Below are 16,950 nucleotides of genomic sequence, written 5' to 3'. Positions count from 1 at the left end.
CCCCATAGCCACCCCATAGCCCCATAACCACCCCATAAACACCCCATAGCCACCCCATAACTACCCCATAGCCACCCCATAACCACCCCATAACCCCATAACCACCCCATAGCCACCCCATAACCACCCCATAACCACCCCATAGCCACCCCATAACCACCCCATAACTACCCCATAGCCACCCCATAACCCCATAACCACCCCATAGCCACCCCATAGCCACCCCATAGCCACCCCATAACCACCCCATAACTACCCCATAGCCACCCCATAGCCACCCCATAGCCACCCCATAACCACCCCATAGCTACCCCATAACCACCCCATAGCCACCCCATAACCAACCCATAACCACCCCATAGCCACCCCATAGCCACCCCATAACTACACCATAGCCACCCCATAGCCACCCCATAGCCACCCCATATAACCCCATAACCACCCCATGGCCACCCCATAGCCACCCCATAGCCACCCCATAACTACCCCATAGCCACCCCATAGCTGCCCCATAACCACCCCATAGCCACCCCATAACCACCCCATAACCACCCCACAACCACCCCACAGCCACCCCATAGCCACCCCATAGCCACCCCATAACCACCCCATAGCCACCCCATAGCCACCCCATAGCTACCCCATAGCGACCCCATAGCCACCCCATAGCCACCCCATAACCACCCCATAGCCACCCCATAGCCACCCCATAACCCCATAGCCACCCCATAACTACCCCATAGCCACCCCATAGCCACCCCATAACCACCCCATAGCCACCCCATAGCCACCCCATAACCACCCCATAGCCACCCCATAGCCACCCCATAGCCACCCCATAGCCACCCCATAGCCACCCCATAACCACCCCATAGCCACCCCATAACTACCCCATAACCACCCCATAGCCACCCCATAGCCACCCCATAACCACCCCATAGCCACCCCATAACCACCCCATAACCACCCCATAGCCACCCCATAGCCACCCCATAGCCACCCCATAGCCACCCCATAGCCACCCCATAACCACCCATGGCCACCCCATAACCACCCCATAGCCACCCCATAGCCACCCCATAACAACCCCATAGCCACCCCATAGCCACCCCATAACTACCCCATAGCCACCCCATAGCCACCCCATAGCCACCCCATAACCACCCCATAGCCACCCCATAACCACCCATGGCCACCCCATAACCACCCCATAGCCACCCCATAGCCACCCCATAGCCACCCCATAGCCACCCCATAGCCACCCCATAGCCACCCCATAACCACCCCATAGCCACCCCATAACCACCCCATAGCCACCCCATAGCCCCATAGCCACCCCATAACCACCCCATAGCCACCCCATAACTACCCCATAGCTACCCCATAGCCACCCCATAGCCACCCCATAACCACCCCATAGCCACCCCATAACTACCCCATAACTACCCCATAGCCACCCCATAGCCATCCCATAACCACCCCATAACTACCCCATAGCCACCCCATAGCCACCCCATAGCCACCCCATAACCCCATAACTACCCCATAAACACCCCATAGCCACCCCATAACTACCCCATAGCCACCCCATAACTACCCCATAGCCACCCCATAACCCCATAGCCACCCCATAACTACCCCATAACCACCCCATAACCCCATAACCACCCCATAGCCACCCCATAACCACCCCATAGCCACCCCATGGCCACCCCATAGCCACCCCATAGCCACCCCATAGCCACCCCATAACCACCCCATAGCCACCCCATAACCACCCCATAGCCACCCCATAGCCACCCCATAGCCACCCCATAGCCACCCCATAGCCACCCCATAACCACCCCATAGCCACCCCATAACTACCCCATAACTACCCCATAACTACCCCATAGCCACCCCATAGCCACCCCATAGCCACCCCATAGCTACCCCATAACCACCCCATAACTACCCCATAGCCACCCCATAACCCCATAACCACCCCATAGCCACCCCATAGCCACCCCATAGCCACCCCATAACCACCCCATAACTACCCCATAGCCACCCCATAACCACCCCATAGCCCCATAACCACCCCATAGCCGCCCCATAGCCACCCCATAGCTACCCCATAACCACCCCATAGCTACCCCATAACCACCCCATAGCCACCCCATAACCAACCCATAACCACCCCATAGCCACCCCATAGCCACCCCATAACTACACCATAGCCACCCCATAGCCGCCCCATAGCCACCCCATAGCCACCCCATAACCACCCCATGGCCACCCCATAGCCACCCCATAGCCACCCCATAGCCACCCCATAACTACCCCATAGCCACCCCATAGCTGCCCCATAACCACCCCATAGCCACCCCATAACCACCCCATAACCACCCCACAACCACCCCACAGCCACCCCATAACTACCCCATAGCCACCCCATAACCACCCCATAGCCACCCCATAGCCACCCCATAGCCACCCCATAGCTACCCCATAGCCACCCCATAACCACCCCACAACCACCCCATAACCCCATAGCCACCCCATAACCCCATAACCCCATAACCCCATAACCACCCCATAACCCACCCCATAACCCCATAACCACCCCATAACCCCATAACTACCCCATAACCCCATAACCACCCCCATAACCCCATAGCCACCCCATAACCCCATAACCACCCCATAACCCCATAACCACCCCATAACCCACCCCATATCCCCCCCATAACCACCCCATATCCCCCATATAGCCCCATAACCACCCCATATCCCCCCATATTCACCCCATATCCCCCCATATTTCCCCCATATCCCCCCATAACCACCCCATGTCCCCCCATAACCACCCCATAACCACCCCCTATCCCCCATATAACCCCATAACCACCCCATAACCACCCCATATCTCCCATATAACCCCATAACCACCCCATATCCCCCCATATAACCCCATATAACCCCATATCCCCCCATATAACCCCATATAACCCATATAACCCCATATTCCCCCATATAATCCCATATAACCCCATATAACCCCATATAACCCCATATAACCCCATATCCCCCCATATAACCCCATATAACCCATATAACCCCATATCCCCCCCCATATCCCCCTATATAACCCCAAATAACCCCATATCCCCCTATATAAGCCCATATAACCCCATATAACCCCATATCCCCCATATAACCCCATATGACCCCATATCCCCCCATATAACCCCATATAAACCTATATAACCCCATATCCCCCCATACAACCCCATATCCCCCATATCCCCCCATATAACCCCATATCCCCCCATATAACCCCATATAACCCCATATCCCCCATATAACCCCATATCCCCCCATATAACCCCATATAACCCCATATCCCCCCATATAACCCTATATAACCCCATATCCCCCATATCCCCCAATATTCCCCTATATCCCCCATAACCCCCCTATATCCCCCTATATAACCCCATATCCCCCCATATGACCCCATATTCCCCCCCATAACCCCCCCATATCACCCCATATCCCCCCATATAACCCCATATCCCCCCATATAACCCCATATCCCCCCATATAACCCCATATAACCCCATATCCCCCCATATAACCCCATATCCCCCCCATATCCCCTATATCCCCCCATATCCCCCATATCTCCCTATATTCCCCTATATCCCCCATAACCCCCCCATATCCCCTATATCCCCCCATATCCCACTATATAATCCCATATCCCCCTATATCCCCCCATATCCCACCTCGTTGCTGTGCTTCCCCCCATAGAACATCTTCTTGACGGCCACCACCTCATTGGTGCACGTGTCACGGGCCTGAGAACACGGGAGAACACGCGTGTGAAATGAGAGGGACACGGATGTGACATGGGAAGGACACATGTGTCCAATGGGAGGGGCATGGGAGAAACATGGGAAGGACACGCGTGTGGCAAGGAACATGTATGACAACAAGCAACATGTATGATGACATGCAACATGTATGACAACATGGAACATGTATGATGACACACAACATACATGACAACATGCAACATGTATGAAAACACATGACGTACATAACAACATGCAACATGACGATACATGACGTATGACAACATGCAACATGTATGACAACACACATGATGACACACAACATGTATGACCACACCCAAGTATAACACAAATGCATGACAACACACAACATATATGACAAGCAACATATGTCAACATGCAACTCATGACAGACAACATGTACGATGACATACAACATGTATGATGGCACACATATGACAACACACATCATATACGACAGACAACACGTATGTCAACAAGCAACTCATATGCTGACACACAACACGTATGACTCCACCCTACACGTATGACAACACCCAACACGTATGACGACACACAAGATGTACAACGACACACATATATGACAACACACATAAATGACAACACACAACACGTATGACGACACACATGTATGATGCCACCCAACACGTCTGACGCCACCCAACACGTATGACAACACACATATATGACAACACACAACATGTATGACAACACACATGAATGACGCCACCCAACACGTATAACGACACACATGTATGATAACAAGACCCCACACGTATGACGACACGTGTTGCCACGCGTGTAGTTGCTGACCCTGAACACGACACACAACATACATGACAACATGCAGCATGTATGACGACACACAACACGTATGACGCGGCGTGTTGCCACGCGTGTAGTTGCTGGCCCTGAACAGGACACACAACATACATGACAACACGCAGCATGTATGACAACACACAACACGTGTGATAACACCCAACATACATGATGACACCCAACACGTATGACGCCACCCCACACGTATGACGCGGCGTGTTGACACGCGTGTAGTAGCTGACCCTGAACACGACGCACAACATACATGACAACACGCAGCATGTATGACGCCACACAACACGTATGACGCCACACAACACATATGATAACACACAACATGTATGACGCCACCCAACACGTATGATGACGTGTGTTGCCACGCATGTAGTTGCTGACCCTGAACAGGACACACAACATACATGACAACACGCAGCATGTATGACGACACACAACACGTATGATAACGACACACAACATATACGATGACACCCAACACGTATGACGCCACCCAACACGTATGACGACACACATGTATGATGACAAGACCCCACACATATGACGACACGTGTTGCCACGCGTGTAGTTGCTGACCCTGAACACGACACACAACATACATGACAACACACAGCATGTATGACGACACACAACACGTATGAAGACACACAACACGTATGACGCCACCCCACACGTATGACGCGGCGTGTTGACACGCGTGTAGCTGCTGACCCTGAACACGACACACAACATACATGACAACACACAGCATGTATGACGACACACAACATGTATGATAACACACAACATATATGGTGACACCCAACACGTATGACGCCACCCGACACGTATGACGCGACACATGTTGCCACACGTGTAGCTGCTGACCCTGAACACGACACACAACATACATGACAACATGCAGCATGTATGATGACACACAACACGTATGATAACACACAACACGTATGACGCCACACAACACGTATGACGCCACCCCACACGTATGACGCGGCGTGTTGCCACGCGTGTAGTTGCTGCCCCTGAACACGACACACAACATACATGACAACACGCAGCATGTATGACGACACACAACACGTATGATAACACGCAGCATGTATGACGACACACAACACATATGACGCCACCCAACACATATGACGACACACATGTATGATGACAAGACCCCACACGTATGACGACACGTGTTGCCACGCGTGTAGTTGCTGACCCTGAACACGACACACAACATACATGACAACACACAGCATGTATGACGACACACAACACGTATGATAACACCCAACATACATGATGACACCCAACACATATGACGCCACCCAACACGTATGACGACACACATGTATGATGACAAGACCCCACACGTATGATGACACGTGTTGCCATGCGTGTAGTTGCTGACCCTGAACACGACACACAACATACATGACAACACGCAGCATGTATGACGACACACAACACGTATGATAACACACAACATATATGGTGACACCCAACACGTATGACGCCACCCCACACGTATGACGCAGCATGTTGACACACGTGTAGCTGCTGACCCTGAACACGACACACAACATACATGACAACATGGAGCATGTATGAAGACACCCAACACGTATGACGCCACCCCCACACATATGACGCGGCGTGTTGACACATGTGTAGCTGCTGACCCTGAACACGACACACAACATACATGACAACACGCAGCATGTATGACGCCACACAACACGTATGATAACACCCAACATACATGATGACACCCAACACGTATGACGCCACTCAACACGTATGACGACACACATGTATGATGACAAGACCCCACACATATGACGACACGTGTTGCCACGCGTGTAGTTGCTGACCCTGAACACGACACACAACATACATGACAACACGCAGCATGTATGACGACACACAACACGTATGATAACACACAACATATATGATGACACCCAACACGTATGACAACACCCGACACGTATGACGCGGCATGTTGACACATGTGTAGCTGCTGACCCTGAACACGACACACAAGATACATGACAACACACAGCATGTATGACGACACACAACACGTATGATAACACACAACATATATGATGCCACCCAACATGTATGACGACGCGTGTTGCCACGCGTGTAGCTGCTGACCCTGAACACGGCTCCGAAGCTGCCCCTGCCGACCTCCCTGAGGTCCTGGAAGCGCCGCGTGGGGTCATCGCTGCTGAACAGCCCCACGGCCGGAGGGGACGGCATGGCCACCTGCCCCATAGAGACCCCATAAATACCCCATAGAGACACATAGGGACACATAGGGAGCCATAGGGACCCATAGGGACCCCATAAATACCCCATAGGGACCCATAGGGATACATAGGGACCCATAGAGACCCCATAGGGACCCATACAGACCCAAAAGACCCATAGGGACACACAGGGACCCATAGAGACACATAGGGACACATAGGGAACCATAGGGACCCATAGAGACACATAGGGACACATAGGGAACCATAGGGAACCATAGACACCCCACGTGGGGTCATCGCTGCTGAACAGCCCCACGGCCTGCGGGGACGGCATGGCCACCTGCCCCATAGAGACACATAGAGACCCCATAGATACCCCATAGGGACACATAGGGACACATAGGGACCCATAGGGACACACAGGGACCCATGGAGCCCCACAACACCCCATAGAGCCCCATAGACACCACATAGAGCCCCACAGAGCCCCATAGACAACCCATAGAGCTCCATAGACACCCCATAGAGCCCCACAGACACCCCATATAACCCCATAGAAACCCCATAGAGCCCCATAGAGACCCCATAGACAACCCATAACCCCCCACAGATCCCCATAGAGACCCATAGAACCCCATAGAGCCCCATAGTGCCCCATAGAGTCCCATAAACACCCCACAGAGCCCCACAGACACCCCACAGAGCCACACGGACACCCTACAGACACCCCATAGAGCCCCATAGAGCCCCATAGAGACCCCTTAGAGACCCATAGACACTTCATAGAGCCCCACAGACACCACATAGAGCCCCACAGACACCACACAGAGCCCCATACGGCCCCATAGATACCGCACAGAGCGCCATAGAAACCCCATAGAGCCCCATAGAGCCCCATATAACCCCATAGAGCCCCATAGACACCCCATAGAGCCCCATAGACACCCCATAGAACCCCATAGAGACCCCATAGAAACCCATAGACACCCCATAGAGCCTCATAGAGACTCCATAGAGCCCCATAGACACCCCATAGAGCCCCATAGACACCCCATAGAGCCCCATAGACACCCCATAGAGCCCCATAGACACCCCATAGAGCCCCATAGACACCCCATAGAGCCCCATAGACACCCCATAGAGCCCCATAGACACCCATAGAGCCCCACAGACACCCCATAGAGCCCCATAGACACCCCATAGAGCCTCATAGAGCCCCACAACACCCCATAGAAACCCATAGACACCCCATAGAGCCCCACAGACACCCCATAGAGCCCCATAGAGCCCCCATAGAGCCCCATAGACACCCCATAGAGCACCATAGAGCCCCACAGACACCCCATAGAGCCCCACAGAAACCCATAGACACCCCATAGAGCCCCATAGACACCCCATAGAGCCCCATAGACACCCCATAGAGCCCCATAGACACCCCATAGAGCCCCATAGAGACCCCATAGAGCCTCATAGAGACTCCATAGAGCCCCATAGACACCCCATAGAGCCCCATAGACACCCCATAGAGCCCCATAGACACCCCATAGAGCCCCATAGACACCCCATAGAGCCCCATAGACACCCCATAGAGCCCCATAGAGACCCCATAGACACGCCATAGAGCCCCATAGACACCCCACAGAGCCCCATAGACACCCCATAGACACCCCATAGAGCCCCACAGACACCCCATAGAGCCCCACAGACACCCCATAGCTGCCCTACAGAGACCCATAGTGCCCCATAGAGACCCATAAAACCCCATAGAGCCCCATAGACACCCCATAGAGCCCCACAGATACCCTATAGCGGCCCCATAGGGCCCTGTTGAACCACCATAGAGACTCCATAGAGATCCAATCAATCCCATAGGGACCCCATAGAGCCCATAGACACCCCATAGTGACCCTATAGAGCCCCATAGAACCCCACAGGCACCCCATAGATACCCCACAGCAGCCCCACAACTGCCCTGCCCCACATATGGACCCATAGCTGCCCCATAGAGCCACATAGAGCCACATAGCCACCCCATAGAGCCCTATAGCCACCCCATAGAGCCCCATAGGGACCCCATAGAGCCCCATAGACACCCCATAGTGACCCTATAGAGCCCCATAGAACCCCACAGGCACCCCATAGATACCCCATAGCAGCCCCACAACTGCCCTGCCCCACATATGGACCCATAGCTGCCCCATAGAGCCACATAGAGCCACATAGCCACCCCATAGAGCCCTATAGCCACCCCATAGAGCCCCATAGGGACCCCATAGAGCCCCATAGACACCACATAGTGACCCTATAGAGCCCCATAGAACCCCACAGGCACCCCATAGATACCCCATAGCAGCCCCACAACTGCCCTGCCCCACATATGGACCCATAGCTGCCCCATAGAGCCACATAGAGCCACATAGCCACTCCATAGAGCCCTATAGCCACCCCATAGAGCCCCATAGGGACCCCATAGAGCCCCATAGACACCCCATAGTGACCCTATAGAGCCCCATAGAACCCCACAGGCACCCCATAGATACCCCATAGCAGCCCCACAACTGCCCTGCCCCACATATGGACCCATAGCCACCCCATAGAGCCCCATAGGGACCCCATAGAGCCCCATAGACACCCCATAGTGACCCTATAGAGCCCCATAGAACCCCACAGGCACCCCATAGATACCCCATAGCAGCCCCACAACTGCCCTGCCCCACATATGGACCCATAGCTGCCCCATAGAGCCACATAGCCACCCTATAGAGCCCTATAGCCACCCCATAGAGCCCCATAGACACCCCATAGAGCCCCATAGACACCCCATAGAGACCCACAGACACCCCATAGATCCCCACAGAGCCCCATAGACACCCCATAGAGCCCCATAGATCCCCATATAACCCCATAGAGCCCCATAGATACCCCATAGAGCCCCATAGACACCCCATAGAGACCCATAGATCCCCACAGAGCCCCATAGAGCACCATAGACACCCCACAGAGCCCCATAGAGCCCCCATAGAGCCCCATAGATACCCCACAGAGCGCCATAGACACCCCATAGAACCCCATAGAGCCCCACAGAGCCCCATATAACCCCATAGAGCCCCATAGACACTCCATAGAGCCCCATAGACACCCCATAGACACCCCATAGACACCCCATAGAGCCCCATAGACACCCCATAGAAACCCATAGAGACCCCATAGAACCCCATAGAGCACCATAGAGCCCCATAGAGACCCCATAGAGCACCATAGACACCCCATAGAGCCCCATAGACACCCATAGAGCCCCATAGACACCCATAGAGCCCCATAGACACCCCATAGAGCCCCATAGACACCCCATAGACACCCCATAGAGCCCCATAGACACCCCATAGAGCCTCATAGAGCGCCATAGAGCCCCACAACACCCCATAGAGCCCCATAGACACCCCATAGAGCCCCATAGAGACCCCATAGACACGCCATAGAGCCCCATAGAGCCCCATAGAGACCCCACAGAGCCCCATAGACACCCCACAGAGCCCCATAGACACCCCATAGACACCCCATAGAGCCCCATAGACACCCCACAGAGCCCCATAGACACCCCATAGAGCCCCACAGACACCCCATAGCTGCCCTACAGAGACCCATAGTGCCCCATAGAGACCCATAAAACCCCATAGAGCCCCATAGACACCCCATAGAGCCCCACAGATACCCTATAGCGGCCCCATAGGGCCCCGTTGAACCCCCATAGAGACTCCATAGAGATCCAATCAATCCCATAGGGACCCCATAGAGCCCATAGACACCCCATAGTGACCCTATAGAGCCCCATAGAACCCCATAGACACCCCATAGATACCCCATAGCAGCCCCACAACTGCCCTGCCCCACATATGGACCCATAGCTGCCCCATAGAGCCACATAGAGCCACATAGCCACCCCATAGAGCCCTATAGCCACCCCATAGAGCCCCATAGGGACCCCATAGAGCCCATAGACACCCCATAGAGCCCCATAGATCCCCATATAACCCCATAGAGCCCCACAGACACCCCATAGATCCCCATAGAGCCCCATAGACACCCCATAGAGCCCCATAGATCCCCATATAACCCCATAGAGCCCCACAAACACCCCATAGAGCCCCATAGATACCCCATAGAGCCCCATAGACACCCCATAGAGCCCCATAGAGCCCCATAGACACCCCATAGAGCCCCATAGACACGCCATAGAGCCCCATAGATCCCCACAGAGCCCCATAGACACCCCATAGAGACCCATAGACACCCCATAGAGCCCCATAGATCCCCACAGAGCCCCATAGACACCCCATAGAGCCCTATAGAGCCCCATAAACACCCCATAGAGCCCCATAAACACCCCAAATAACCCCATAGAGCCCCATAGAACCCCCATATCCCCCCATTTAATCCCCGGTTTCTCACCGTTTCCCGCTCCGCCGCCGCCGCCGCCCTCGACAAGATGGCGCCCAGGAAGAGGCCGACCGGAACTTCCGGTCCCGCGCACAGCTCTGCGCATGCGCACCATTGATAGCTCCGCCCCCTTTGTTAGCGGGACTAGCGTCTCATTGGCTACAGCTGAATTGATGTGAGTTGATTGGTCAAAGGGGGGGTCAATCATGATCGGTGGGCGGAGCTTATATTGGAATCCTGAGAGGATCCGCGCGCTGATTGGCTGAAGGGAAGGAGAAGTGGGCGGGACTGAAAGCTGATTGGTTGGATGGTGGCTGAGCGGCGGATGAGCGGGAAGGGAGAAAGGCAAGATGGCGGCGGTGAGCTGAGGGTGAGTGATGGCGGAGTGGGGGGGGGGGCTGCCCCATAGAGAACCATAGCGACCCCATAGGGACCCATAGGGACCCATAGAGACCCATAGGGACCCATAGAGACCCATAGGGACCCATAGCGACCCCATAGGGACCCATAGGGACCCATAGAGACACATAGCGACCCATAGAGACCCATAGAGACACATAGAGACACATAGAGACCCATAGGGACCCATAGAGACCCCATAAGATCACATAGGGACCCATAGAGACCCATAGGGACACATAGGGACACATAGAGACCCATAGAGACCCATAGAGACCCATAGGGACACATAGAGACACATAGAGACCCATAGGGACCCATAGAGACCCCATAAGATCACATAGGGACCCATAGAGACCCATAGGGACCCATAGAGACCCATATGGACCCATAGTGACCCATAGGGACACATAGAGACCCCATAGAAACCAATAGGGACCCATAGAGACCCATACGGACCCATAGAGACCCATAGAGACCCATAGGGACCCATGGAGACCCATAGAGACCCATAGGGACCCATAGAGACCCATAGAGACCCATAGGGACCCATAGAGACCCATAGAGACCCATAGGGACCCATAGAGACCCATATGGACCCATAGTGACCCATAGAGATCCATAGAGACCCATAGAGACCCATAGAGACCCATACGGACCCATAGAGACCCATAGGGACCCATAGGGACTTATAGAGACCCATAGAGACCCCATAGACACCCCATAGCGACCCTATAGAGACCCATAGGGACCCCACTGGAACCCATAGAGACCCATGGGGACCCATAGAGACCCATAGAGACCCATGGGGACCCATAGAGACCCATAGAGACCCACAGAGACCCATAGGAACCCATAGAGACCCCATAGAACCCCCATATCGCCCCCCCCCCACCCCATAGACCCCCATATTGCCCCCCCCACCCGATAGACCCCCATATTGAACCCCCCCACCCCATAGACCACCATATTGCCCCCCCGTACAGACCGCCATATTGCCCCCCCCACCCCATAGACCCCCATATCGCCCCCCCCCACCCCATAGACCCCCATATCGCCCCCCCCCACCCCATAGACCCCCATATCGCACCCCCCCACCCCATAGACCCCCATATCGCCCCCCCCTCACCCCATAGACCCCCATATTGCCCCCCCCCACCCCATAGACCCCCATATTGACCCCCCCCACACCCCATAGACCCCCATATTGACCCCCCCACCCCATAGACCCCCATATTGACCCCCCCCACCCCATAGACCCCCATATCGCCCCCCCCACCCCATAGACCCCCATATCGCCCCCCCCACCCCATAGACCCCCATATTGACCCCCCCCACCCCATAGACCCCCATATTAACCCCCCCCACCCCATAGACCCCCATATTGACCCCCCCCATCCCATAGACCCCCATATTGACCCCCCCCACCCCATAGACCCCCATATTGACCCCCCCCAACCCCATAGACCCCCATATCGCCCCCCCCAACCCCATAGACCCCCATATTGACCCCCCCACCTCATAGACCCCCATATTGACCCCCCCCAACCCCATAGACCCCCATATTGACCCTCCCCCCACCCCATAGACCCCCATATCGCCCCACCCCATAGACCCCCATAATATATAGAACCCCCCCCCCTTAATATGGGACCCCCCCCTAATATAGTCTCTCTTTAAGACCCCCCCCAATATATTCCCTATAGTGGACCCCCCCCAATATAGTCCCTTTATAGGACCCCCCCCCATTATATCCCTATAGGACCCCCCCAATATAGTCCCTATATAGGACCCCCCCCAATATAGTCCCTATATAGGACCCCCCCTTAATATGAGACCCCCCCCCAATATAGTCCCTATATAGGACCCCCCCCTTAATATGAGACCCCCCCCCCAATATAGTCCCTATATAGGACCCCCCCCTTAATATGAGACCCCCCCCCCCAATATAGTCCCTATATAGGACCCCCCACCCATTATATCTCTATGGGCCCCCCCCCCCTCAATATAGTCCCTTTATAGGACCCCCCCCCCAATATGGGACCCCCCCCCTTATAGTCCCTTTGTAGGATCCCCCCCCTAATATATTCTCTCTTTGCCCCCCCCATATAGGTATAGGACCCCCAAGATGGCGGCCCCGAGCTCATCCGACCCCCCCCCGGACCCCCCTATGGACTCAAGCCCCCCCCCCATCATAGACCCCCAACCCCCCCCCCCCCAATTGAAACCCCACCCCCCCACCCCATAGACCCCCATATTGACCCCCACCACCCCTTAGACCCCCATATCGCCCCCCCCCACCCCATAGACCCCCATATGGCCCCCCCCTACCCCATAGACCCCCATATTGACCCCCCCCACCCCATAGACCCCCATATGGCCCCCCCCTACCCCATAGACCCCCATATTGACCCCCCCACTCCCCCATATATCAGCTCTTTAGGGACCCTCCCCCAATATATTCCCTATATAGGACCCCCCCCCTTAATATGAGACCCCCCCCCCCCAATATAGTCCCTATATAGGACCCCCCACCCATTATATCTCTATGGGACCCCCCCCCCCTCAATATAGTCCCTTTATAGGACCCCCCCCCCCAATATGGGACCCCCCCCCTTATAGTCCCTTTGTAGGATCCCCCCCCTAATATATTCTCTCTTTGCCCCCCCCATATAGGTATAGGACCCCCAAGATGGCGGCCCCGACCTCATCCGACCCCCCCCCCGGACCCTCCCATGGACTCAAGCCCCCCCCCCATAACAGACCCCCAACAACCCCCCCCAATTGAAAGCCCCCACCCCATAGACCCCCATATTGACCCCCCCCACCCCATAGACCCCCATATCGACCCCCCCCACCCCATAGACCCCCATATTGACCCCCCCACCCCATAGACCCCCATATAGCCCCCCCCACCCCATAGACCCCCATATTGACCCCCCCACTCCCCCATATATCAGCTCTTTAGGGACCCCCCCCTCAATATATTCCCTATATAGGACCCCCCCCTTAATATGGGACCCCCCCCCCAATATACTCCCTATATAGGACCCCCCCCCTAATATACTCTCTCTTTTCTCCCCCCTTTTAGGACCCCCCCCCATCCAAGATGGCGGCCCCGACCTCATCCGACCCCCCCCCGGACCCCCCCATGGACTCAAGCCCCCCCCCCATAACAGACCCCCAACAACCCCCCCCAATTGAAAGCCCCCACCCCATAGACCCCCATATCACCCCCCCCCACCCCATAGACCCCCATATGGCCCCCCCCCACCCCATAGACCCCCATATTGTGGGGGGGGGGGTCCCTGATGATGATGATGACGATGAATGGGGGGTGGGCTGCAGCGACGAGGAGCTCAATGTGGGGGGGGGGCTTCAAACATGGCTGCCCCCCCCCGAGGAGATACTGAGGTTATATGAGGGCATCGCCCACATGGGGGTCCTGCCTTTAAGGGACCCCCCCAGGCCAAGAAGGGCCCCCACCCCTGAGAGACCCCCCCCCAATTATCAGCAGGAGGACGATAATGGGGGGGGGGAAGATGGACAGAGGAACAGCCAGGAGCTGGAGGAGGAGAAGTGAGTTCAATGGGGGGGGGTCCTAATTTGGGGGGGGGTCCTATATTGAGGGGGGTCCCTAAGAGGTGATATGGGGGAGATCCCGTTATGGGGGGGGGGTCTTTGGGGGGCAGAAAGACCCCTATGGGGGGGGGTCCCATATTGGGGGGGGAGACCCCTTTATTGGGGGGGGGGGGGGGGCGGCATATTGGGGGGGTCCCATATTGGGGGGGGGAGACCCCTTTATTGGGGGGGGGTCCTATATTGGGGGGGGAGACCCCTTTATTGGGGGGGGGGTCCCATATTGGGGGGTGAGACCCCTTTATTGGGGTGGGAGGCCATATGGGGGGGAGGAAGACCCCTATAGGGTGGGGGAGACCCCTTTATTTGGGGGGGGGGGCCATATTGGGGGGGTCTTATATTGGGGGGGGGGTCCCATATTAGGGGGGGGAGACCCCTTTATTGGGGGGGGGGGTGACCCCTTTATTGGGGGGGGGCCATATTGGGGGGGTCTTATATTGGGGGGGGGTCCCATATTAGGGGGGGGAGACCCCTTTATTGGGGGGGGTTCCCATATTGGGGGGGGGTCCCATATTAGCGGGGGGAGACCCCTTTATTGGGGGGGGGGTCCCATATTGGGGGGGTCTTATATTGGGGGGGGTCCCATATTAGGGGGGGGGGCAGAAAGACCCCAATGGGGGGGGTCCCATATTGGGGGGAGACCCCTTTATTGGGGGGGGTCCCATATTGGGGGTGTCCTATATTGGGGGGGGTCCCTAAGAGGTGATATGGGGGTGACCCCTATAGGGTGGGGGAGACCCCTTTATTGGGGGGGGGGGCATATTGGGGGGGGGTCCCATATTAGGGGGGGAAGACCCCTTTATTGGGGGGGTGGTCCCATATTGGGGGGGTCTTATATTGGAGGGGGGTCCTATATTGGGGGGGGGAGACCACTTTATTGGGGGGGGGTCCCATATTGGGGGGGGGTTCCTATATTGGGGGGGGTCCCATATTAGGGGGGGGGCAGAAAGACCCCAATGGGGGGGGTCCCATATTAGGGGGGGGTCCCATATTGGGGGGGGAGACCCCCTTATTGGGTGGGGGGCTCATATTGGGGGGGGGGGTCCTATATTGGGGGGGGTCCCATATTGGGTGGGGGTCCTATATTGGGGGGGGTCCCATATTAGGGGGGGGTTCTATATTGGGGGGGGTCCCATATTGGGGGGGTCTTATATTGGGGGGGGTCCCATATTAGGGGGGGGAGACCCCTTTATTGGGGGGGTGGGGTCCCATATTGGGGGGGGTCCCATATTGGGGGGGTCTTATATTGGGGGGGGGTCCCATATTTGGGGGGGGAGACCCCTTTATTGGGGGGGGGGGGCCATATTGGGGGGGTCTTATATTGGGGGGGGGGTCCCATATTAGGGGGGGGAGACCCCTTTATTGGGGGGGGGGGTCCCATATTGGGGGGGTCTTATATTGGGGGGGGTCCCATATTAGGGGGGGGGCAGAAAGACCCCAATGGGGGGGGGTCCCATATTGGGAGGGGGTCCCATATTGGGGGGGAGACCCCTTTATTGGGGGGGGGGTCCCATATTGGGGGG

The 16,950-nt window shown here is 55.9% G+C and overlaps 2 protein-coding genes across 2 annotated transcripts in view; one reads left to right on the top strand and one right to left on the bottom strand.

The window, feature by feature from the left end:
* The window catches only part of TAOK2 (TAO kinase 2), a 41,557-nt gene extending 30,061 nt beyond the window's left edge, over positions 1-11,496 (bottom strand). Inside the window, exons 1-3 of the mRNA XM_085518244.1 lie at positions 11,402-11,496; positions 6,855-6,965; positions 3,771-3,842 (exon numbers count right to left, since the gene is read on the bottom strand). Coding sequence (XP_085374370.1) covers positions 3,771-3,842; positions 6,855-6,959 — 177 coding nt within the window. The 5' untranslated portion in view covers positions 6,960-6,965; positions 11,402-11,496. The remainder of the gene's footprint in view (positions 1-3,770; positions 3,843-6,854; positions 6,966-11,401) is intronic.
* A 183-nt stretch (positions 11,497-11,679) lies between these two features.
* PAGR1 (PAXIP1 associated glutamate rich protein 1) overlaps positions 11,680-16,950 on the top strand; it is a 12,833-nt gene continuing 7,562 nt past the window's right edge. Inside the window, exons 1-2 of the mRNA XM_085518240.1 lie at positions 11,680-11,759; positions 14,880-15,367. Of these exons, the coding sequence (XP_085374366.1) occupies positions 11,697-11,759; positions 14,880-15,367 (551 nt within the window). The 5' untranslated portion in view covers positions 11,680-11,696. The remainder of the gene's footprint in view (positions 11,760-14,879; positions 15,368-16,950) is intronic.

The sequence above is a fragment of the Coturnix japonica genome, chromosome 17 (assembly GCF_054131305.1).
Source record: "Coturnix japonica strain WE chromosome 17, WE-NBRP24, whole genome shotgun sequence".
Classification (NCBI taxonomy): Eukaryota; Metazoa; Chordata; class Aves; order Galliformes; family Phasianidae; genus Coturnix; species Coturnix japonica.
Note: the sequence above shows the minus strand (reverse complement) of the source record. Positions and strands in the feature narration are given on the sequence as shown.